At 45.2% G+C, this 25,952-nt stretch overlaps 1 protein-coding gene and 1 pseudogene across 1 annotated transcript in view; both read right to left on the bottom strand.

Annotated features, from left to right (window-relative positions):
* Positions 1–2,076: 2,076 nt before the first annotated feature.
* Positions 2,077–25,952, bottom strand: part of MRS2 (magnesium transporter MRS2) — a 42,951-nt gene continuing 19,075 nt past the window's right edge. Inside the window, exons 6-11 of the mRNA XM_040353800.1 lie at positions 24,220–24,350; positions 24,015–24,131; positions 18,713–18,865; positions 13,371–13,488; positions 4,176–4,289; positions 2,077–2,662 (exon numbers count right to left, since the gene is read on the bottom strand). Coding sequence (XP_040209734.1) covers positions 2,600–2,662; positions 4,176–4,289; positions 13,371–13,488; positions 18,713–18,865; positions 24,015–24,131; positions 24,220–24,350 — 696 coding nt within the window. The 3' untranslated portion in view covers positions 2,077–2,599. The remainder of the gene's footprint in view (positions 2,663–4,175; positions 4,290–13,370; positions 13,489–18,712; positions 18,866–24,014; positions 24,132–24,219; positions 24,351–25,952) is intronic.
* LOC120942187 lies at positions 15,943–16,061 on the bottom strand (annotated as a pseudogene).

Raw genomic sequence — 25,952 nt, 5'->3', positions numbered from 1 at the left:
TCCACACATACACATGGGACTCACCATCGCAGTACAATGTGCCCTGCAATCATGGCATAGCCCGTGCGTTATGAATGCAGACTAAACTGCGTGTGCACAAGTGATATCATCAGCAGATGCCCACATGAAAATCTCAGAAATGGTGCCAATTTCAAATGTTTCAGAGATACTCACAAGTCATATTTTACAAGCTTTACCACAGAGCACAGTCCCAACGTTTAACACTGCTTTAAGTTGAGTGGCGCAAATTCTGGTACCTCCACGATGGTTGATGTAGGCCATGTCCATGGCACTGTCCAACTGAATTCTTGTTGGGTGGCCTTGCAACTGAAGGATCCAGAGTTAAAGAAACAACTGAAACATCGAAGATCCATGATATTGATAGGAACACATAGGTTCCTCTGATGACCAGAGACTCCTCCCTAGCCCAACCCATCATAAAAACGTTCATCTTTGTTGAAAATCTACCATTCCAGGAAGAGTCAGGCCTTGCAGGTTAGAAACATGGGATGGCCCAAGGACCGAGTCTGTTTGTCCCATGCTCCCATACTGTTGACACCCTGGGTCTAAAGGTTGTAGGCATGTGAATAGAGGGACAGAAGTTTGTCCCTGGACAAACAATTGTGGGCATGGCCGTATCAAATGTCAGGCCCAAGTACTCCAATCACGGAGTCAGTTACAGTAATGACTTATAAAGTCTCTGCTTCTGTCTGCTGAACGTTGAATGGAGCAGAGCTAGGATCAGGGCAAGCACCTTGATGAAAACCTGAGGGGGTGGCTGTAGACAAGCCAAAAGGGAAGGATGACAAATTGTTAATTTCTGAGTCCCCACAGCAAAACGCACATAGCATTGGAGGGATGGACAAATGGGAATGCGCAAGTAAGCATCCTTGATGTCTACTGAGGCCAGAAAATCCCCTGGAAGGAGGAAGACCAGATTCCACGCAGAATTGTTGAGCCTGCAGGTACAAGTTGAGAGCTTTCAATTCAGAATGGGACACATGCCTACATTTCTCTTGGGGATTGCAAACAAGTTTGAATAGAAACCCTGAAAAGTGTTTCTCATTTGGGACCTTGCAAAATTACCCCCTAAGAAAGGAGCTGCTGATCAGCAGTAAGAAGATCAGCCTGCTTTGGTAGGAAGGTAGCCAAGGAGCCAACTGATCCGGAAACTGCAGAAAAGGAACTGCAGTGGCTATAGTGCAGCCAGAAACCTGGATAGAAGAATATTGTGAGAAAAAAACCTCCACATAAAACAAGTATGCTGTATAGAGTAGATATCCATCACCAAAGGACAATTGAAAAAAAACCAAAAAAAAAAACCCGAATGCTTCCCCGCAGCTTTATGCCAGGTGTTTAATCGCCTGAAGGTAAATGAATATAACCTGTGGTTAAAGATCCTATGTCCTGTGCTGTTTGTAACCTTTTTTCCTTTACATAGTAAACATAAAAAAATTAAGTGGGTATTAAATAGCTGTCCTATATAATGATATACAATTAATTTGGGTACAGTGCTGCATGACAGAGTATTTGTCAAAGTATCACAGTACTGGAAACTTAAAATTGGCCTTGTAATGAAGGAATAATGCAGGCTGGTACGCAAGTTGTTAAAGGATCACTAAAGGAATTTTTTTTTTTTTAGCTAAATAGCTTCCTTTACCTTACTGCAGTCCTGGTTTCATGTCCTCATTGTTAGTTTTTGCTTTGAAGTAGCTGTAATTCTGCTGTGATCTCCACACTTCCTGCTTGTCTGGCTCCTTATAACCACAGTACTGGGAGCTTTTCACGGTGGTCTAAGCTGTCATTACTGTGTGTCTAAAACTTAACAGAACCAATCAGATTCATTTTAAAAACAAAACACTGCCCTGGATGCATGAAACCAGTTTAAAAGCGAAAGTGAAACTAGAGGCACATTATATGATTGAATTTAATCTATTTTTAATCATTTTTAAAAGGAATCAGTTAACTTTGATGTCTCTATGCCCTGTAAACAGTCATTTCAGCAACATTTTTTTTTTCCCTTTAGTGAGCCTTTAAACCGATTCATGGACCCAGGACCACTGTGTTACTACATGGATTGGGAAAAAGTGTGTATTATGATTTATTAACGCATAATGGCAGTATAGTATAGACCTATACATATTATGAGATACAGCAATATACTATCAAGGTCTTGTAGGATTCGTTCAAGTACCACTACCATGGCAGTACAGTAGAAAATCTAAAATGTACACTTTACAGTGAGAAATACCAGTGAGGTCTGTATTACTAGTTCATGTATGTCTCTAGTCATGAAGAGGATGATTAATATTAGTATTACACATATGACAAGTCAAATACCATATAAAAAATAATTCCTCTATATTTACTCACAAAATGCTACAAAGTGCAAGTGAATAAAGTCCACATAAACTGCTTTTCTTCAGGCGTTTGTCTACTCTGGAGAGGTGCACAGAATCAGAGGTGGAAGATACTCCACCAATCTGGATTAAAATGTCCTTGTGGCCAGCACGGACCTGAACTTGCCACTTTCTGTTCGGTGGCAGGGATTTACCACTGTAACAGTAACTCTGCTTAGTAGTCCATGGGATAGGAAAGGTCACATTTTAGGATTATTTGGTGTGTCTACTCTTCCATTGAAAGGAAATGTCCTCTTCAAGATCTAGAGAAAACAAAAAACAAACTATTAAGTGCATGTATAATACTAGTTTCTAAAGTGAGAATTTCATATTATAAAATTTCCCAATTCAGCAGCTCTAGTAATTTATAGTGGTAGTAAAGGCCACTAACTAAATGTTCTTAAAAATGCTCCCTACACCTCCTCCTGCATACCCTGTATAAAAATCTGTGTACATTTTTTAATTGCTCCAGTCACGTGATCCTGCAGCTCCAACTCCCCTGTGTCAGGGAGCGGCTGCTGCATGGGAGAAGAGGGAGCACAGACAATGAGTGGGACATGGAAATCTATAGGGGACACTGCGGCTCATGGAATTTAAAAGCATGGTTGAGCACTCCCTTCAACAGTGGAGGTGAAGCTGCAGGATCATGTGACTTGACTAGAAAAACACAGATATACAGTTTATGCAGAATAGATAAAAGGGAGGGGGAGACCACATTTTAAGAATAGTTAGTAGTAACTTTTTCTTCCAATTCAAAATGTATTTGGAGGTGGTTAAGGTATGTTTAGTTGACCCCTTATCTAAGCTGCAGGAATCACTAAAAAACATGCAATGAGGTAACCTACCGAATACCTGGTAAACAGGAAGGTTCAGGTTTTCTAAGGGGTGGCACTACAGAGTAAACATGCAGGATCTGGTTGCATACATTTTCAAGATTAAATAAACCAGTAAGCAGTCAAATAAAAAAGTTAATATGCAGAACTCAGTTTAACCAATACATATGCAGTACTAGTGACTCAAAACCATTACATAAAATAATTACATATCAGACTAGTAGAGAGTATTAAAAGGAACACTAAAGTAAAAAAATATATATTTTGTAAAATAACAAACATGTTATACTTACCTCCACTGTGCAGCTCGTTTTGCACAGAGTGTCCCTGAACCCTGTCTTCTGGGGTCCCTCGGCGACTGTCTCGGCTCCTCCTCGCTAGAGCTTTCCACCTTCATGCGAGCGAGCTCGCATGGTGGAAAGCTTTTGTGATTGACAAAAGCTGCTATCAATCCGTCCAGCCTAGCCAATCAACGGCCAGGCTGGGAACCGAAGAGGATCACAGGGATGAGCGCGAGACTTTCGAGGGGTAAGGTAAGTAAAACGGTGGTTCGGGGGGCGGTACCGTCGGATGTTTTTTCACCTTAATGCATAGGATGCAATAAGGTGAAAAAACATTTACCTGTACAACCTCTTTAACATGCAACACTAATAAAACAAATTCATCCTTTTTTATATGTAAAAACAGAGCTACCTGGATGAATAGTTAGATTATAGATGAGCTTTATAACAGTGCATGGAACATACACCCTCTCCCATACACATTTTATTCTTTAAAAGACAGGGTGTTTTTGTTCTCAATTAAGATGGTAACATGAAGAATATTTCAGTGTGGCTCCGTCTGGTTTGACTGCCGTTACCATAATGAATGCTGCATGCAGTACAAACTGCAGCTCAACACACTTCAACATCAAATTTTAGGAAGTTTTTTTTTACAAACATACCGAGGGAGGCTTTGATGGTTCTAAATGCCTTCCAAGAAAAGAGAGCAAACGCCTCCATATTAGACCACTTCCTAGGAACATTACTCCTGTAACAAACCAAAAGACCTGAGGATCCTAAAAAAAAAAAAAAAATGAATACACAACAAAAAACACAAAGCGCCTTATATAAAATCATCTGCATGGGCATGCAAACTCATATCAGCCAATCCCTGTTAAACTGAGTGAAAAACAAAATAAGAAAAAATAGAAAAAAATTGAAAATTATACATTCGGTTTGTGAGTGTTGTCTCACAAAGCTAGCAGGACTCAGACCAAAGCGGTTGCCTGAGGTGGGGGGGGGGGGCGCCATTCGACCCGCAGCCGTTTGGAAATGCACGGAAAAGCCAGGACAGTTCGGCTGACCTCGGAAAGGCTCGGGAACGGAGTCTTTCCGAGGTCAGCTGAACTGTCCTCCGGCCTTTCCGAGGCCCTCCGGCCTCCCCCAACCTCTGGCAGCATGCGGTATTGCATGCTATTGAAGTCAATGCGAAACACATTATTTTAGTTTCCATTGACTTCAATGGGGAAACTCGCTTTGATATGCAAGTACTTTAGATTACGAGCATTCTACTGGAACGGATTATGCTCGTAATCCAAGGTTCCACTGTACACACAATCTACGTAATAACAGAATGCAATGATGTGCAAATCTCAAACACATTTTTTTTTCACAATGAAAAAAACAAAAAAACTACTATTTTTTAAAAATATGGTAATTTTAAAAGACATGCTGGTAGGTTAATTGGCTCCTGTCTAAATAGGCCCCAATATATAACCTTAGATTGTAAGCTCCTTGAGGGCAGGGACTGATGTGAATGAATATATTATATATATAAAACATATACACACACGCATATATATTACACTGCTCAAAAAAATTAAAGGAACACTTTGAAAACATATCAGATCTCAACGGGCAAAAATCTCATGCTGGATATCTATACTGATATGGACTGGGTAATTTGTTAGGAATGAAAGGACGGCAAATCATTTGATGGAAATTATCCACCTACAGAGGGCTGAATTCAAAGACACCCCGAAAATCAAAGTGAAAAATTATGCAGCAAGCTAGTCCATTTTGCTGAAATTTCATTGCAACAACTCAAAATGGTCCTCAGTATTTTGTATGGCCCCCAAGTGCTTGTATGCATGCCTGACAACATCTGGGCATGCTCCTAATAAGACGACGGATGGTGTCCTGGGGTATTTCCTCCCAGATCTGGACCAGAGCATCACTGAGCTCCTGAACAGACTAAAACATAACGTCCCAGAGGTGTTCTTTTGGATTTAGGTCAGATGAGCGTGGGGGCCATTCAATGGTATCAATTTCTCCATCCTCCAGGAACTGGCTGTATGCTCTCGCCACATGAGGCCGGGCATTGTCGTGCACCAGGAGGAACCCAGGACCCACTGCACCAGCGTAGGGTCTGACAATGGGTTCAAGGATTTCATCCCGATACCTAATGGCAGTCAGGGTGTTATTGTGTAGCCTGTGGAAGTCTGTGCGTTCCTCCATGGATATGCCTCCCCAGACCATCACTAACCCACCACCAAACCAGTCATGCTGAACGATGTTACAGGCTGCATAAAGTTCTCCGCAGCTTCTCCAGACTCTTTCACATATGCTCAGGGTGAACCTGCTCTCATCTGTGAAAAGCATGGGGCACCAGTGGCGAACCTGCAAATTCTGGTGTTCAATGGAAAATGCCAATCAAGCTCCACAGTGTCCGGCAGTGAGCACAGAGCACACTAGAGGACGTCAGGCCCTCAGGCCACCCCCATGAAGTCTGTTTCTGATTGTTTGGTCAGAGACATTCACACCAGTGGCCTGCTGGAGGTCATTTTTGTAGGGCTCTGGCAGTGCTCATCCTGTTTCTCCTTGCACAAAGGAGCAGATACCGGTCCTACTGATGGACCTTCTACGGCTCTGTCCAGCTCTCCTAGAGTAACTGCCTGTCTCCTGGAATCTCCTCCATGCTCTTGAGACTGTGCTGGGAGACACGGCAAACCTACTGGAAATGACACGTATTGATGTTCCATCCTGGAGGAGTTGGACTGCCTGTGCAACTTTTATAGGGTCCAAGTATCGCCTCATGCTACCAGTAGTGACACTGACCCTAGCCAAATGGAAAACTAGTGAAAAACAGTCAGAAAGATGAGAAAGGAAAAAAAATGTCTGACACCTCCACCTGAAAACCATTCCTGTTTTGGAGGTCGTCTCATCGTTGCCCATCTAGTGCACCTGTTGTTAATTTCAATTAACAGCAAAGCAGCTAAAACTGATTAAAGAAAGGTGCAAACCATTCATTAGCCTGAAGAATAGAAAAGCCAGATTCGATTTTGCCAAAAAAAAGGGATTTTTAATAACAGCTTACCTGAAAAATCCTTTTCTTGTAGTACATCACGGGACACAGAGCAGCATAGCCATTACATATGGGTTATATAGTGTACCTTCAGGTGATGGACACTGGCACTCTCCGACAGGAAGTTCCCTCCCTATATAACCCCCATCCATAGTGGGAGTACCTCAGTTTTGTAGCAAGCAATATGCATCCCAAAATTCCCCATAAGAGGGGTGGGAGCTCTGTGTCCCGTGATGTACTACAAGAAAAGGATTTTTCAGGTAAGCTGTTATTAAAAATCCCTTTTTCTTTATCGTACATCACGGGACACAGAGCAGCATAGCCATTACATATGGGATGTCCCCAAGCAATGCTCCATGAGGGGAGGGAGACAACCAGAAAAAAACCAAACAGGAGGTGCCACCGGACAGGAGGAGGTTAAATTGCGGCCTGGAGGACCGCCTGCCCAAAAGCTGAATCAGCGTTCCTCCTAACGTCCATTTGATAAAACTTTGCAAATGTGTGGACAGACGACCAGGTCGCTGCCCTGCAGACCTGAGCCATAGGGACCTGGTGATACGCTGCCCAAGAGGCACTCACAGCTCTAGTGGAATGAGCCTTAACCGATAAGGGTGGACTCTTCCCCTTCAGGCCATAGGCCTGTACAATTGTCTGCCTAATCCACTTAGAAATAGTGGCTTTAGACGCTGCCTGGCCCTTCTTGGGCCCTTCTGGCAGAATAAATAAGACGTCAGTCTTACGAATCTGGGCTGTAGCTTCCAAGTAAATCTTTACAGCTCTAACTACATCCAAGGAATGTAGTAACCTCTCTTCCTTAGAAGAAGGCTTTGGAAAAAATGATGGAAGAATCACATCTTGATTAAGGTGAAAATTAGACACCACTTTAGGCAGGAAGGACAGAAGCGGCCGCAAAACGACCCTGTCCTTATGCAGTAATAAATAAGGTGCCTTACATGACAAGGCTGCCAACTCCGACACTCTTCTGGCGGATGCCATGGCCACCAGAAACACTAGTTTCCTAGTCAAAAGGACCAAAGGGATCGCGGACAAGTGCTCAAAGGGCTGCCTTTGCAAGGCCGATAGAACCAAATTTAGATCCCAATAATACAGGGGAGCTTTAATCGGGGGATTCACCCGAATGACACCTTGTAAAAAGGATTTCATTAAAGAATGGGCAGCCAAAGGTCTCTGGAAGAAGACTGACAAGGCAGACACCTGCCCCTTGATTGTGCTGACCGCCAAACCTTTTTCCACTCCCAATTGTAAAAACTCCAGGATTCTCCCAATGGTATATTTGCGGGGATCCCATTTCCTGGTCTCACACCAGGTAATATAGGCCTTCCACACCCTATAGTATATTAACCTGGAAACTGGTTTCCTTGCGCTTATAAGGGTGGAAATGACCTGCCCTGAAAGGCCTCTGTTTGAGAATCAGGGACTCAGCCGCCCAGGCCGTTAAATTTAGGGCCTGTAAGGCAGGATGGTAGAATGGCCCTTGTGAGAGGAGGTCCGGACGTAGAGGGAGGACCCAAGGCTCCTCTACCGTCATCCTTTTTATCAAGGAGTACCAAGGTCTTCGGGGCCACACTGGGGCCACTAGAATCGCTGGCTTGCGTTCCCTTTGAATTCTGTGAAGAAGACGGGGTAGCATCCGTATTGGAGGGAAGGCATAGATTAGCGCAAACTGATGCCAAGGGCACACCAAGGCATCCGTCCCGCAGGCCAATGGATCCCTCGTTCGAGAGACAAACTTTGCTACTTTGGCATTGAATCTGGACGCCATAACGTCCACCTCCGGAGTACCCCACTTCCGGCAGATGTCCTGGAACACTTCGGGGTGGAGGGACCACTCCCCTGGGGACATCTGTTGGCGGCTGAGGAAGTCCGCCTGCCAATTGTCCACCCCGGGGATAAAGATAGCTGAGATGCAGGGGACATGGGCTTCTGCCCATGAAAAGATCCGATCTACCTCCCTCTGGGCTGCCTGACTCCTGGTGCCGCCCTGGTGGTTTATATAAGCCACGGCAGTGGCATTGTCGGATTGTACCCTTACTGGGGAGCCCTGCAGAATCTCCGTCCAGCCCAAAAGAGCCAACCGAGCTGCTCGGATCTCTAAGACATTTATGGGTAGGGCTGATTCTGCCCTTGACCATTTCCCCTGTAGGGTTAAATCGTCTAGGACTGCACCCCAGCCCGATAGGCTGGCATCCGTGGTTACTATCCTCCATGAGGGGGGACTGAACGATCTTCCTTTCAGAAGATTTTTTGTGACTAGCCACCAACACAGACTCTGCCTTACCGCATAGGGAAGAGAAATGGGAAGATCCAAGGCCTGGAGTCTTTTGTCCCAGGCCGTGAGAATTGCTCTCTGTAGCCTTCGAGAATGGATCTGGGCATAGGGCACTGCCTCGAAGGTGGCCACTAGCTTTCCCAACAGGCGCATGCAGAGGCGTATAGATGGCCTTGTGCTGCTTAAGACTATCTGGATTAATTCCCTTATCGAGTCTAACTTGGACTGGGGCAGGAAGATCCGTTGTCGTTTTGTATCTAAAATTAGACCTAGATACTCCAACCTTCTTGTGGGCTGTAAGGCCGATTTGTCCCGGTTTAGAACCCAACCCAGGGACTCTAGGCAGTTTACTACTAGCAACACTGCCTGATCTAAGCCGGCCGCTGAGTGGTCGACTACCAGAAGATCGTCTAAGTAGGCCATGACCAGAATGCCCTGTTCCCTTAGGATGGCCAACACAGGGGCCAGGATTTTCGTAAAAACCCGAGGGGCCGTGGCTAGTCTGAGCGGAAGGGCCACGAACTGATAATGCCGATAGTTTAGGGCAAAACACAGAAACCTGTAATGGCCTGGGAAAATCGGAACGTGCAGGTACGCGTCCTTTATATCGATGGAGGCCAAGAACTCCCTTCCTTGAAGGGCGGCCACCACCGAGCGAATGGACTCCATTCGAAAGGACCGGACTCTTAAAAAGCGGTTTAATGACTTTAGGTCCAGTATAGGCCTGACGTCGCCGTTTGGTTTTGGGACAACGAAGAGGTTTGAGTAAAACCCTTGTCCTTGCTCCCCTGCTGGTACTTCCATAATCACTCCTTGAGATAGGAGTCGCTCTAGGGCGGACAGAAGTGATGCCTGCTTTTGAGGGTCGCCTGGAAGTCGTGACGCTTGAAAGTGAGGAGGGGGGAACTCCCGAAACTCCAGCTTGTACCCCTGAGTCACTGAGGACAGAACCCATTGGTCGGTAACTTTGGCCCCCCACAACTCCGAGAAGAACCGGAGTCTTCCCCCCACCCGAGAGAGTGGGGGCGCCCCTTCACAAGGCTGCCTTAACCGGCTTACGGTTCCATGGTCTCTTGTTCCCTGCAGCTTGCCCCTGTGGCCTGTTTGCAGCTGCGCGTCCAGGAGGCCGTCGATACTGCCTAGAGAATGAGGGCCCTGGGACTGGAGAGGTTGGACGCTTAAAAGAGGGACCCCAGAACCTTTTCTTAACCGGCAAAAGGGTGCTCTTACCACTAGAGATCTTTTGTATATATTTGTCAAGATCTTCTCCAAACAATCTTTCTCCCTGAAAGGAGAATCCAGTAAGGAGTTTCTTGCAGGGGGTTTCTGCAGACCAGTTTTTCAACCAAAGCAATCTCCTCATATGAACCAAAAATAGGGATAAGCGAGAAGCTTGTTGGATCGAATCCTTGATTGCGTCTACCGCAAAACATAAGGCCCTAGATAGGTCAGCCAGCTCCTGAGCTTGTTGGGCTGGGAGGTCCTTTAGGGCCTGCTTTGCTTGGTCCTTTAAAGCCTGGCAGACGCCAATGGCGGCTACAGCCGGCTGGACCACTGCCCCCGCTGTGGCAAAGGATGCCTTCAATAAGGTCTCAAGCCTTTTATCCACAGGGTCTTTAAACATGTGGATATTGTCTACTGGACACGTTAAAGACTTATTGACACATGAGATGGCTGCGTCCACAGTAGGGACAGCCCATTTCTTTGAAAACTCTTCCTCTAAGGGGTACATGACTGCGAACCTTTTGGGAGGCAGAAAAATCCTGTCCGGTTTAGCCCAGTCCTGAAAAATCAGGTCCTTTAACAAAGGATGTACCGGGAATACCAAATTGGCTTGGGGCGCTTTCAGGGAGCCCAATGAGGATACCGCGGAGGCCAGAGGCTGAGGCACAGGTATCTTAAAAGCCAACCGCACCATATCCGTTAGGGACTGAACCCACAGTCTTTCTGCGTGAGAAGCTGAAAAAGGTTCCTCTATTGTAGAATCCTCAGAACCTAAATGGTCAAGGTGATCCCGAGTCTGGTCTCCTTGATCTTCCAATTCGTCAGCGGAGAGGATATCCTCCTCCAGAGACTCAGACCTGGGAGACGGGGATCTAACCCGCTTCTTCCCTGCCAAAGATGCCGTAATTAGAGCGGCCATCCTCCTTTCCAATCCACCCAAGTTGGAGGCTAACATCTCTTCCGTCACATAGGAAGGAGCTGGTTGAGTAGGGCCAGCCGTAGCACCTAGCAACCCTGATGGCTCACCTAGGACAACAACCTCCGGGCATTCCGGAGCAGTAGGGGCCGCTGGATTTTGGATATCCTCAGAGCCTGATGGAGAACCCTTTGGTTTTTTAACGGTCTTAGCGTTCTTATCGCTACCTGCACCCTTAGGAGCCATAATATACAAATTCTGAGGCACTCCGCTAGTATACAACTGACTGTAATAGCTGGAGGAAATACACATATAATCAAATAAATGTGAAACAATAGGATAGGGTAATGTTAGAGGGACTCCAAACCTCCCATAACCTATAAAAAGGAAAATCAATACTGAGCCCCAAGGGCTTCAACTACCAGTCTGGTATTGACCCCCTAATGCTGGGCTAGGCGAGCACCCCTAAGTGTTCAAAGGCGCTGCTTAGTACACAGGCTTTGCATGCAAACTTTTAAGCCAGAGGCTTCTTTAGTAAGGTGTACTTCCAACAACTGCCACCGGGTGTCACTGTGCCAGAAAGCTCTGTCAAACCTTCCTATGCTGTAGCCAGCATCGCTGCTCCGTGTCCCTTCACAGCCTTCACAGACTGAACAGCCCTCCAGGATTTATCCTCCCTGTGTGCAGGAAGGAGGAGCCGTCCGGCGTCAACCGCCCCCTCCCCGCGGCGACGTTGCGCGCGCGCACAGATAAGTAAAGCGCGCGCACGCGCCAAACGCCGCCAGGGGAAGCAGGAAGCCATGTGGAGAGGAGCACCAGGAATGGAATCCCATGACTCCTGAACGCTGGAGCAGCAGACACAGGTAAAAGGAAGCTTTCAACTGTCTCCCTAATGGTATGGTTCCCTCTCAGTGGAACACCCTGCCCAAAAAAGGCCCTCCTTGTGACAGAAGCAGCAGCAGCCTACTAGCCCAGCCAGGGGAACTATACCTGGGTGCTTTGAGCCATCCCGTTTGAAAACTTTGTGGTTCTCCTTTGCCCATGCACAGAGGCATAAATAGGCTGCCCAAGAATCCCCTGTAGGAAGCCTACTGACAAACCAAGTTCCGTAGGCCCCCTGCTTACCTTTCCACGCCGCAGGGTATTGCTCTGCAAGAGGCCCAATCTTCCCCCTTCACCGTGGGTATGGTCATAGACCTTCAGGGACCGGGGTCTTAAAAGAACACCACACACCTGGACCTATACAGCACCACTGGCAACAGGTATTCTCTAGGTATAGAAACCAGACCTGGAACCCAGGGTCCAGCCCACCAAGGAGAGGCATTATAGGCAAAACCCCATCCACGAATTGGGGCCCGGGTACCGTCCACTTTGGCTATGAAGCACCTTGGACGGATCCGGTCAGCTGGCCCTGGTCCCAAGGACTACTACAGGCACAGCCTCAACGTGCACCAACACCTAAGACACTGGCGAAAAAACTGAGGTACTCCCACTATGGGTGGGTGTTATATAGGGAGGGAACTTCCTGTCGGAGAGTGCCAGTGTCCATCACCTGAAGGTACACTATATAACCCATATGTAATGGCTATGCTGCTCTGTGTCCCGTGATGTACGATAAAGAAAACATCTAAGACAGACAGACCAGTTCTGGAAAAGCATTCTTTGGATGGATGAAAAGAAGATTAATTTGTACCAGAATGACGGGAAGAAAAAAAATGTGAAGAAGGCTTGGAACAGCTCATGAGCCAAAGCACACAACGTCATCTGTAAAACATGGTGGAGGCAGTGTGATGGCATGGACATGCATGGCTTCCGGTGGCACTGGGTCATTGGTGTTTATTGATGATGTGACAGAAGCAGCCGGATAAATTCTGCAGTGTTTAGAGATATACTGTCAGCTATCGCTAATGGCCAGGTAAACGGGAAGGTGGAACCGGAAGTGACAAAATACTCGTCACTTCCTGTTTCCGGAGTCACAGAGAGGGAGGAACAACGTCAGTTCCTTCCTCTCTGTTCTGTGTAGCCGTTGGTCACATCTCTCTCATGCTCCGCGATCAGATGGCAGAGAAGGGAAAGGCAGCAAAGGGGGGTTGGTCCCCCTTCCGCCACGCGCAGAAGTGATCGAGTGGCTGTTCAGCCGCTCTAATCACTTTAGCATTAGAGGGAATCGTCGGCTGAAAATTTTCATACTGGGATACCTGCCTGCAAGTGCAGGCATCATTCTGGGATATCACTGCAAACCGAGGATGTTCATGGATGTGCTACAGTTGATGAGTGATTGAGGATCTTGACAAGCCAAGATTTTGACATTATCCATATGTATACATTTCTTTGTCATAGATTATATTTATTTCTATACTTACATCTTCAAAGGTAGATTCCAAATTCATTCCAAAGGCCACTCCAATAAGACCAAACAGTGAGATGGAGAAGGTACCCATGGTAAGTTGTAAGTTCAGTCTCATCATTACATTTCGGTGGCTGAAAAACAAACAGGTACAATAACTTGTACTGGTAGCTGTATTTGCAAGCACGTGAATAGGTTTACCTACCAGCAAAGGGACAGTAGCAGGAACAGTTTATTTAACCCACCCTTCTCCTATGGTCCATATAATCGGACGAAAAATACCGCTTTCAGCGGGATCATACGATAATTGGATCGTTAGTACAGGGCTTTCGAGAGCCGATCACGACAACTTAGCCGATATAATTTTATTGGACAAGTGCGAAAATTTTCCTTGTACGATACCAGATCGTTCGATTTTCGTTCGTCAGTATAGTTGTCGTCCGAAAAGACAACACAAATACATTACACAAGAATTTGTGACTTTAGTAACCTATTTAATTTCTACTTGCGATTACTAAGCGAAAAAATAGGATTTTTTGTACTCACCATAAACTCCTTTTCTCCGAGTCCATAGACAGACACAGCTCCTTAAATCTTGACAAGTGGGTTATGTTCCCTTTACAGGAGAGGACTAGGCAGAAACATGTTAGATAATTAAATACATGTTACATTAACAGAGTTGAACAGCCCCGCCCAGGGAGTGATCCCTCTAGACCTGACCCCTCCTCACTACAGTCTGCAGCCTCAGTTCGTAACAAGCAGTACAAACCTAAAAAGGAGGGGTGGGAGCTGTGTCCGTCCATGGACTCAGAGAAACGTTTTTTTACGGTGAGTACAAAAAATCCGATTTTCTGTTATCGTCCATGGACGGACACAGCTCCTTAAATCTTGACAAGTGGGACATCCCCAAGCAGTGTCAAAAAACGAGGGGTGGGAAATATATCAGTAAAGCCAATTTTAACTTCACCCCAAAACAAGCAGAGCTCAACGGAGGAGGTGCTACTTTAAACAGCGGCCTGCAAAAACTAGGGGCCGAAAGAAGCATCAGAAGATGCACTCACAGCAACCATGTAAATTCTGGGAAAAGCATGAACGGACGAGTAAGTCGCTGCCTCGCACACCTGTGATACCGACGCATGCTGCACCAGGAAGCACCATTGCCCTGGTCGAAAGTGCCGTGACTGGAAAGGGGGGCCCACCCTTTAAGAGCATAGGACTGTACCGAAAAAAGGTGGTCGACTAGACCGCCAGGCTCTTTTGTGAACCAGACACCTACACAAAAGAGAGTCAGATCCCTGAAACGGAGCTGTCGCAGGCTGTTACACCTGCAAAGCGAGTACCACGCCTAAAGTATGAAAGGCAACCTCCGTAGGATGCGCCGGCCGAGGACAGAAGGATGGAAGAACAATGTCCTTATTCCGGCGAAAGGCCGAAACCACCCTCGGAAGAAGGGAAGGTCGCGGGCGCACTACCACCTAATCCTATGGAGGGTCAAGCATGGGGGCTTGCAAGACAAGACCGCAAACTCAGAAACCCCTCTAACAGAGGTAAATGCTCAGAAGGGGCCACCTTCTGAGATAATTGTCAAGAGAAATCTCCCTGATGTTTCCAAAAGTAAGGTTCCTGAAGAACCGAGAGCACCAGAGTCAAAACTCATGGGGGGAAGAGATGGGCCAAGATGGGAAAGTATAGGACAAACCCCCTGCACAAAAAGGTACCCACCAGGGAACGGGCCGCAAGAAGGCCACTGAAAGAACACAGCCAAGGCTGAAATGTGCCCCAAAATGGTGCTTTAAGCAATCTTTAGATCCACTCCAAGCTGTAAAAACAGCAGGACCCTGGACACCGAGTACGTCCGTGGACGTCACCACATCTCTTCGCACCAAGAGATGTAGGCCTGCCAGATGCGACGGTAGATCCTCCGGAAGAAGACTACCGTGCCCTCAGCATGGTTGAGATGACCGAGTCGGACAGACCCCAGTCTCTTAAAGTCTGGCTTCCAATAGCCACGTTGAGCAAGTCAGCGACTGTACAACAGGAGGAAGTATGGGACCTCGAGACAGAAGGACCTCCCGCCCTGGCAACCGCCAGGGTACCTCCGCTACCAGGCGCCCGATATCGGCATACCAAGGACACCGAGGCCAATCTGGAGCGATTAGAATCATGGGGATTCCCCAACCTCCACTCTGTGGAGCAGCTGGGGAGGCCACTACAATGGAGGAAAAAGGCATAAAGTGGCTGATACAGACCCCACAGGGCCACCAACGATACTGACATGTCTGTACAGGATCACTAGACCTGGCCACAAACTTTGACACCCTTGCGGCTGAGATGAGCGACTAGGAGATCCATGCCTTGTGAGACTCACCTCCTGCAAAGGAGTTGACTCCATGTACCAAGACCAGTCGTCTTGGTCCAGCATCAGGCGAATCCAGTAGCCCGCCTGCCGGTATACCTGATGGTAGACCGAAGCCACGGCCGTGGCGTTGTCAGGCCGAATCCAGATTGGACGACCTTGCAACCTCCTCGACCACGAGGAGAGGCATAGCCTGATTGCCCAAAGTACTAGGACAAATAACGGTAGACAGGGTCTACAGCACCTGGTATTCCCAGGCGGACTCCCACCCAGGTACTAACCAGGCCCGACCCTGGGTAGTTACCGAGATCAGACGAGAACGGGCGCATACCGGGAGGCGTGGCCGTAGGTTCACTCAAGTCCAGCGACTCTGGGCCGACTGGACCCCCAGGCGCCCCCACAACCAGAGAGGTTGGCGTCGTAATCACTGTCCACAAAAAGGAAGAAACTACTTCCCGGACCGAAGAGTCGGCGATCTCAGCCACCAATTCAGAGAGATACTGACTAGGTGGCGCACCTGAATTTGATGATTCAGAGACAAGAGATTTGTACCACTCGGACAGTATTTCCCTCTGGAAAAAACATGAGCGTGGAACTGGGCATACGGTACTGCTTCGAAGGAGGCTACCCACAGACCTAGGATCTGCATGCAAACGGAGAGAAGACCGATTGCGTGATGCCAATACCTTCACCGCAGACTGAAGAGTCTGCAATTTCTCCAGGGGAAGAAAGACCTTCGCCACCGTGGAGTCCGGAACCCCTAGGTACTCCAAAACTGAGTCGGAAACCAGGGCCGACGCCAAATGTTTAACGCCCACCCGAATTCTCGGAGGGTCTGAAAAGCTACCGACACGACCACTAATTCAGAGTCAGAAAATTGTCTAAGTAGCCCACAATGGCAAAGCCTCGCTGTCCCAACATGTAAGCTCCTTGGTGAAAACCTGTGGTGCTGGCGCCAGATCAAAAGGAAGGGCCACAACTGACAGTGGGCCTCCCCATCGCGAGGCACAGAAACCTCAACCAGAGAAGGCGGCAACCATCTCTGAAACCGAAGCCCTGGATACCAAGGGCGCGGCATCCAGTGAAACATCACAGACATATACAAGGCACTGAACCAGCTGGTCAGTTAGCCTAATAACTTCGGGAGAGAGTTGGTGCTCCTCCACTGTCTGGTGCAAAATGCTCACTAGTGACTCGTGAGTGACTGGGACCCCAGCGTAGTGGCCACAATAAGTCGCAAGGCAGACCCCAGCATGGTAGACATGGAACGGGTCAGCCGTACCAACCCACCGAATCGGGAGGGACTGAACTTATCCGTCCGAGTGAGGACTCGCTGACGCATTCCTGACAGAACTACAACCGCAATGGAGGTAGCTGTCGGCCCGGTCCACTGTGAGTGAGACAACACCACAGCCCAGTCATATGTGGACCTCGGAGCAAAGCTCACCGGCCACCCCAGGAGCCATGGGGTATAGCGTGGCAGACCCAGCCTCTTTGCAAAGGTGTGCCCACGCTTGCTGGTCGGACTGAGTAGACTACAAGGATCTATATTATCCAGCCTGTCTCTCAGCCAACAGTTGAAAGAAGATTCTTCAAGAAAAGGTAAAATAAAACAAAATAAAATTTATCCTCAGGGCGCTGGGTCCTTCTCCTTGCTACCAATATCAGCGTCAGCATTTCCATGGGGACAGGCGTGGACTCGTGTGCTAACTAGGCTGCAGGATCTTGCTTTGGCAGTCTTATATCATATCCTCTGCCTTTGGAATGAGGATCCATAGACTGCCTTGTTAGCTTTACCTACTTCCTTACCTGCAACCAGCCCAGTATATTCAGCACTGAATTACCACGCATGTACACCCCCGGATTTGAATTTTTATTATCAGCAATTGACTGCCCGTATACCATTACTTTTACATTTTCATGTTTATGATAATACCCCCACGTTTGACTGGATCGATACATTTTGTATGTGCCCAGCCACTGTGGGGTCAATACATGATTGTCGCTTGTGTACTCCCAATGCGGCCCATCTATGCAATATCTTATGCTCCTGAGGAAGCGCTAAGCGCGTAACATGTAGAGCAATCCCTCCATTAACCTCCGGAATACTACATGGGATATACAACTCAACACTGTACCTGTAACTGTGCTTTGGAAACGAAGCTTGTGCATAATAAGATTGTATATTTGTTGCCATTACCCTTGTAGTACCAATCACTGACCTAATTTCTATATTTTGATTTTATGTCTGTCTGATTTTATGATATTTCATAATAATACATTTCTAGTTTTCTATACAAAATTGTACTGTGTGCCCTCAAAGCCCAATTTAATAGTTTCTCGCTCAAATTCTCGTAATATCGGGGCGTTGGCACACCACTCATAGGTGCATCCGCAGTATCACCCTGCGACATATGCACGGTAAAATAGGCCCCTTTCTTTCATAAAAAAGTCTCAACAAAAGCTGACTTTTATTTATTTTACAGGCTGGAACTGCTTTAAAATTAGGCATGGCATGACTATCATGGACTGGACATGGAAACTCAAGCATCACCTATGGCCCTTCACACAGCCTGGGAAACACAAGTTGTGAGCCCTTACTTATAGGGACCTAAATAGCTTGATGTGTGTCATCTTTGATCTGGTCTCCTCTGTCCTTCCAAGTAACCGTTTGCTTCCACTTTAGCATGGAAGGTAGGTTAAGAGGTACGGGAGATTGAAGCTGTCTGGTAGAACTCTTCAAGCATCCCCAACCGGAAAGATCACTGAAATGGAGGAAATCGTCCTGATGCTGTTCCATGCTGAAAAAGGACATGGTAAACACTAGGAAAGAAAGTAAGGAGGTGGGCAATTTAAACTCTTCCCATGACTGTCCCTTGGCTGGTAGGCAGTTCTATTGTCACTGTTGGGTGTCAGTTAAAAAACTCAAACTCAGAAACAATACTGTACAGCATTAAAAAAAAATACACAGTGTGGGTAGTAAAGTAATTATAATAACCAACCTATCCAGGTGAAGGAAAATGACACTTTCTGAGTCATCCATTAGTACACGTAGCTCTCTGGCCACATTAGCCAAGTCTTCTGCTTGTCTGTAGTAATTCTCCAGAAGCAGTTCCATCTCTTCAGCATGATCAATCTTGGAAGTACCTTCTACACTGAAAAATAAATCCCCATTTTTAAGGAATCAACGTCACCAATGAATCAACTACAATAAATTTAAACATACCAAATTTTTGGTTGGTTGAGGCATATATGGACATCATATTGACAGAATCCCAATAGTGGGCTGTATTAAAAGCGAGAAGGTGGGGCTCTCTCTAGAACAGGGGTCTCCAAACTGCGGCCCGGGGGCCAGATGTGGCCCTTTGCTAGCCTTTATCTGGCCCTTGGGGCACTATTCCTCCCACGGGCACCAACAAGGGGGCACTATTTCTTCCACTGATACCAATGATGGGATACTATTCCTCTTACTAATAAGAGGCACTACTCCTTCTCCTACTGACCACCAACTTTGAGGCCATATTTATTCTCACTGATGCTGGGCTCAAGAAAATTTCTGCCCCACAGGCAGCAATCCGGCCCTCATAAAGTCTAAAGGACAATAAACTGGCCCTTGGTTTGAAAAGTTTGGAGACCCCTGCTCTAGAACATAACAGGGAGTAATGTTTTTTTTTCTTGCATTTTTAGTCACAAAATTGAGCAAGCCTTCTTGATAATTCTTGTAACTTAGAAGAAGCACTCCAGCAAAATGTTTTAAAGTAGCCGAGAACAAAAGGTAAAGGTCTATATCCAAAAGGCAAAAAGGTATTTTCCCCAAAAACGAAAAAAATATATCGAACATTATCACCATATTTCAAGTGCTGGTTATTGGGGTGGAGCACCTGCATTGTTACCCTGTCTCATATGCCCCAGGTGGAGAAAAGAAGAGACCTGCTGACAAACATTGTGCAGGCGTGGTGCACTGTGTCATTATCATTAATCCAGCCCAGAGCAATGATGTCCAGCTGACATTAGAGAAAGTGCTTGCAGACAGGAATTGGCTGAAAAATGCTAAAATAGGTCAGTACCAATATGCAACAAAAGGTGAAAACAATATTCTATGGGAACAAAACATGGCGACAGTGCATAGTGCCGCAACAAACTAGATAAGTGTCACAATCAGCCTCGGGAAGTATCTCCTCTCCATTCACAAACATGGGCACCTGGCCATGCCTCTCCATCCCCTCTACCTAGATTACTTCCTTAGACAGATTCCTTAAAACAAAAATGTCTGATAAAAAATCACTTATTTTTGCATTTAGTGGTTTGAAAAAAATAACCCAATAAATGCTCAGCATTATCATCTCTAAATCAATTTAATAGTATGTACATTACCCAGGAGAATTATAAATGGCGACATTTGTCATGGCAAACAGTAAATGAAAAGCAAAAATCTAATTAAACAGTTTAAAAATCATTTAATCTTCACAGATAAACATTGAACACATTCATTAAAACAGAGTAATATCTAAAGCACAAAAAAAGTCTATCAATTCAGAGTAAACAAAACTAAAATCTATTTCTTGTATCTGACATAAAACAATTATATTTACATAAAGAAAACATTAAGCCATTTGGGGAAACGGAGTCTCATTTATATTCAAGATCATTCGTCATGTAAATGTAATTAACGCACACTATCAGTTAAGTTAAAATCTCAACAATGCGGCGCTTACGTGTTGGCAAAGAGAAAAGATTGATAAAAATACTGAATATACATTAACTGATAAATGTTTGCACTTTCCATAAGAAAAATCTGAAGAATAAATTGAATGAAGGTTGAACACGAGAAAGCAAAACTGTCAATCACTGTGTGTATAAAGAGGAATCCAGTAGATCACAACCCATCTCCAAACCTAATCCTCTACCTGGACATTAATGTAAAAGCAGGATTATAAACATGAATTTGATAGAAATATAAGCCATCTAAAACACTAATTCAGTTTATCTGGGAGAGAGTTTATATGGCAGCTCCCACAATGCTCCATTGTGACACAGCCACATGTGCTGGAACTAAAATTCTTCTTCTACTTCACGGAATTACTATAAGTTATTGTGGTAGAACATCTCTTTTGGCGTTACATATAATCTATTGGTTAAAGTTAGGAAATCAAATGTCTAGTCCCATTTTAATGACTTGTGGGGGTAAAGTACAAGGTAAACATTAAATTATATCTAATCCAGATTCTGGATTAGGATGTTTAACTTTATCTACTGTATTTATTGGCGTATAACACTCACTTTTTTACCCTGCAAATCCGTTGCAAATAGTATGTGCGTGTTATACGCCGATACTGCAATTTGGACTGCCTTGGAGAGAACGGGGAGGGGGGTGGGACAAGCGCTGTCAGATTACATACAGAGAAAATCTCCTGTTTACTCAGTGGCCTCTGTAATAGAAAATCCCTTCTCCTGGGCTGGCATTTGACCAGTGTTCTGTCTATCATAAAAGCCGGTCCAGGAGACGGGACTTTGTATTAAAGAGGCCGTCGAGTAAACAGGAGATTCTGGCTGTATGTATTCTGATGTCGCTCATCTCGCCCCCTCCCTGTCCCCTCTGAGTCAGCAGTAATCTGAGGTGAGATGGGCATTGATCAGGTGGCATTCATGGCAATGTTGAGGCTGCAGATGGGCATTGATCAAACTGCATTGATGGGCAAAGGTGAGGCTGCAGATGGGCAATGACCCTTATGTTGCTTCAAAGTTCTTTATTTAAAATTAAAAAAAAATTCCCTCTTAAAATGAAGGTGCGTGTTATATACCGATAAATACTAAATGTTTTGGTGACTGGAGTGAATATTCATACATCTCCTGAGCTAGCTTTATTCCAGAAATAACCCCCAGAGGGGGGGGGGGGGGTAATATCCACAAAGTTGATCTTATTTATGATTCTTCACTTAGTATTACTTTTCTAATACTATGCTCTTATTCTAGTTACCAATCATGCTTTTCTCTCTCTCTCCTAAGTTATTGATGAGGTTATACTCTCAGGTATTTCATATAAGCCCACCTGGCTTTACTCTTCCCCACTACCCCCCCCCCCCATTGTTCACTCCTTTACATTATGATGTAATGCTCCCATTATGCCCGCCAGTGTAGGTGTTATGGTTTATTAGGTCTTTGAACTTGCTCATCACCATTATAACATATCGCTATTTGATAATCATTGCATAATTTGTGTGTGTGTGTATATATATATATATATATATATATATATATATATATATATATATATATATATATATATATATATACATATATATATATACACACACACACACACACACACACACACACACATATATATATATATATATATATATATATATATATATATATATAATCTCAGTGGGGGGAGATCGCTGTACAAATTTTGCATAGTGAGTACAGTGGCTGAGACTGAAGCCGTCAGGCTTGTAGTGTGTACCAGGCTTTAATTCACTTTGTAGATTTCTTACGTGCTTTGCTGTTACAGATACCTGAGCCACTTTTGTTATCCTTTTATTGTTTACATTGTCAATCTAAAAATTTTATAAAAAATAAATAAAAAATAATAATAAAAAGGTTTGGAATATAAATCATATCTACATCCAGAAAAAACAAAAAATATTATATATTGCAGCTTACCAGAATGTTATCACTCAAAGTAAAAAAATGTGAACACACACACACAATATATATATATATATATATATATATATATACACATACATACACACACACACACACACACGGCTCAAAATTTCAAGTCCTGAGCTACTAGCCAGGCCTTAAGTGTTACTTGCCACCAGTTGCCCCACCCAAACCCTAAACTACCCGCCCCTAATCACGCCCTTGTAAATTATCTCATGAAATTACACTGTTAAATGCTTTATTCAGGATTAAGTTACAAAAATAAACAATAAGTTACAAAAATAAACAACAACAACAACAACAACTTTACTAATATTAAACCCCCCCCCCCCCCAAATCCAGCGCATCAATGCTTTCAATATTCTCCCCAATCCATCATACCTATGCCTCCAATTCATCCCCCCCCCCCCAATCCATCATACCATACCTATGCCTCCAATTCACACACCCCCAATTCCACCACCACCCCCCCCCCAATCTATCCTACTGTATGATAGATTGGGGGGTGGTGGGATGTAATTGGAAGAATAGGTATGATGGACTGGGGGTGGGGGTGAAATCGGTATGATGGATTGGGGGGGGGGGGGGGGGAATTGGAGGCATAGATTCAGACCTACATTTCCATCCCCACTTCCCAATCCATTTTATCTATGCCTCTGAATAACCCCCCCCCCAATCCAGCACATGCTTGCTCTTAATCCCATTCTCCCCTCCTCCTTCCTCCCAACACACATCCTGTTTAATCCCTCATTGTGCCAGTGCCTCCAGCACACTGTCATGTTTACCATTCTGCAGCCACGGGGTTCAGTCATCTGCACACACTGAGGGAGGACCGAGATGTGCAGCAGGAGGGAGGTGTAGAGGGGTGGTCCCAGACGGCTCCTTATGCCTATTGAAGTCCACGGTCTGTAACTGGGCAGGGATGTGCAGCAGGAGGGAGGTGGAGAGGGGCGGTCCCAGGTGGCTCTTTATGCCTATTGAAGTGCACCGTCTGTGTAACTGGGCGGGCATGTGCAGCAGGAGGGAGGCGGAGAGGGGCGGTCCCAGTCGGCTCCTTATGCCCCTTGAAGTCCACGGTCTGTGTGCCTGGGCGGGGATGGGCAGCAGGAGGGAGGCGGAGAGGGGCGGTCCCAGGCGGTTTTTTACACCTATTGAACAGCATGCTCTGCAAACCAGGGCAGGGATGTGTGGCAGGAGGTGGAGTGGGCGGTCCCAGGCTGCTGACTGTATGTATTGCAATGGGCGCACTGCGAGCCTGTGCGCAGCGGAGGACACTGGCTACACATTCCTGAGACAGCACAGACCTGTCCATACTCGCCCTCCTCATTTGTTTACTCGCCAAATGCGAGTACATTTGTGTGTATATAATTTATATATACATATATATATATACACACACACACACACACACACACACACATATATATACATTTACACACACATTCTCATGTTTTGACTTTTAGTAATAACATTCTAGTAAGCTGCAATATATAATATTTTTACATTTATCTCACTTTAGGTCTACATTATCTAGTTGAGCATTTTCAACATATGCAGTACAGGCAAACAAGCTTACGTCCGCAATACCATTATTTATAAATAAAAAAAAAAGGTTTGCTACACAATACTTACGGGGGCTGAAGACTATCTGGCTTCGTCAAGCACAGCTCTTCAATAAGTTCATCTTCATTCAAGATTTCTAAAATTGCTTCTTTAAAAACTTTGATATCTGTTTCTAACTCTGATAAACTGAAATAAAATTAACAATTATTTTAAATCTTTTTTTAGAATACGACCCTACAGCATACGAAAACATTTGCTTACATGTATAGTTTACCTTTTTCCACTCTGGAGTAGAACATGCAATTTACTTCTATCTACTGACATTAATTTGGGGTCCACCAATGCTTCCAAAGTTTCCAGAATATGAGGTTGTAGATATTGAAGTCTCTCTTGTAGATTGCTAATCTAATGAACAAAATTAATACAGATATAGTGAAGATAGATAAGTCAAATAAAGAGAACAAAATCAGAGAAAGCGGATGGCACACCATGCTAACAAAAGGGATGACATAACAGTAGACACAGTCCCAAATTTAATAAAACAAAAAAATTGTCCCTAAAGACAAGCAAGGGGGCACCTTGCAGCACTCTAGAGTTCAATGCTTTCTGCTTTTCCACTCACCAGTAGGGAAAATAACAATCATTTTTACAGTGGACGCCATAGGTCTCAAAATGTAAAACCAACACAAATAAAATGATAGTATTTTCAAAACTCTGCCTAATCACTGGTTGCCTCTTTAAAAGTGCCTTCAGTTCATGCAATTAGATTTCTGTCTAGCAGTGCAAATTCCTATCACTTTTCTCCTGACTCATTAGGTGGACAATGAATAACACAAGGCCAGAAGCCTTTGAGGAAATATTAGGAGATGAACATTCCTTTTTTTTCCATATCTTAGATGTACAAAAACTGTTAGGCCTCGTACAGACGAGGGGTTATCCGATGGAAACGGTCCGCCGGACCGTTTCCATCGGACATTTTTCCTCTGAATTTTGATCTGATGGCTTGTACACACCATCAGATCAAAATCCGCACGGAAAACATCCGCGGTGACGTGTCCGCGGCGACGTGCGCGACACTGGAAGGTAAATTCTTCCACGCATGCGTCGAATCATTCCAAAGCATGCGAGGGATGGGGATCGGACGGACTTATCCGGTGAGTCTGTACAGACGACCGGATAAGTCCGAGGGACAGGATTCCAGCGGATAGATTTCTTAGGATGCTAAGAAATTTTTATCCGCTGGGAATCCGTCGACTGGACAAATGTCCGCCGAAAATTGTCCGCTCGGGCCTACACACGACCAGATCTATCCGCTGGAACTGATCCGCGGATAGATCCGTTCGTGTGTATGGGGCCTTAGATGTTACAATGCTGAAAGCCAAACCATACCTTTAAAGGGTCACTAAAGGAAAAAAATTTTTTTGCTGAAATGACTGTTTATTGGGTATAGAGACATAAAAGTTAACTGATTGCTTTTAAAAATTATTAAAAATTGAATTTAATCTATCGTATAACGTGCCTCTAGTTTCACTTTCGGTTTTAAAGGACATACATGAAGTTCCGGGTGAGAGGTGAGTCGGGAAGACTCACAGAACAAAAACAAACAAATCCAGGGCAGTGTTTTGTTTTTAAAATGAATCCGATTGGTTCTGAGGAGTTTTAGACACACAGTAATGACAGCTTAGACCACCATGAAAATCTCCCAGTATGATGGTTATAAGGAAACAGGCAACCAGGAAGTGTGGAGATCACAGCAGAATTACAGCTACTTCAAAGCAAAAACTAACAATGAGGACATGAAACCAGTACTGCAGTAAGGTAAAGGAAGCTATTTAGCAAAAAAAAAAAATTCCTTTAGTGACCCTTTAACCACTTGCCGACCTCCGCACTAATATTTACGTTGGCAGAATGGCTCAGACAGGCAAATGGGCGTACATGTACGTCCCTTTGAATTTGCTCCCTTTCAGGTGCGCGCATGCTCCGTGACCGTGTCCGCCGGTGTCCCGC

Source organism: Rana temporaria, chromosome 5 (assembly GCF_905171775.1).
Source record: "Rana temporaria chromosome 5, aRanTem1.1, whole genome shotgun sequence".
Lineage (NCBI taxonomy): Eukaryota > Metazoa > Chordata > Amphibia > Anura > Ranidae > Rana > Rana temporaria.
The sequence above is the reverse complement of the archived record's forward strand: the minus strand, read 5'-3'. Positions and strand labels throughout refer to the sequence as shown.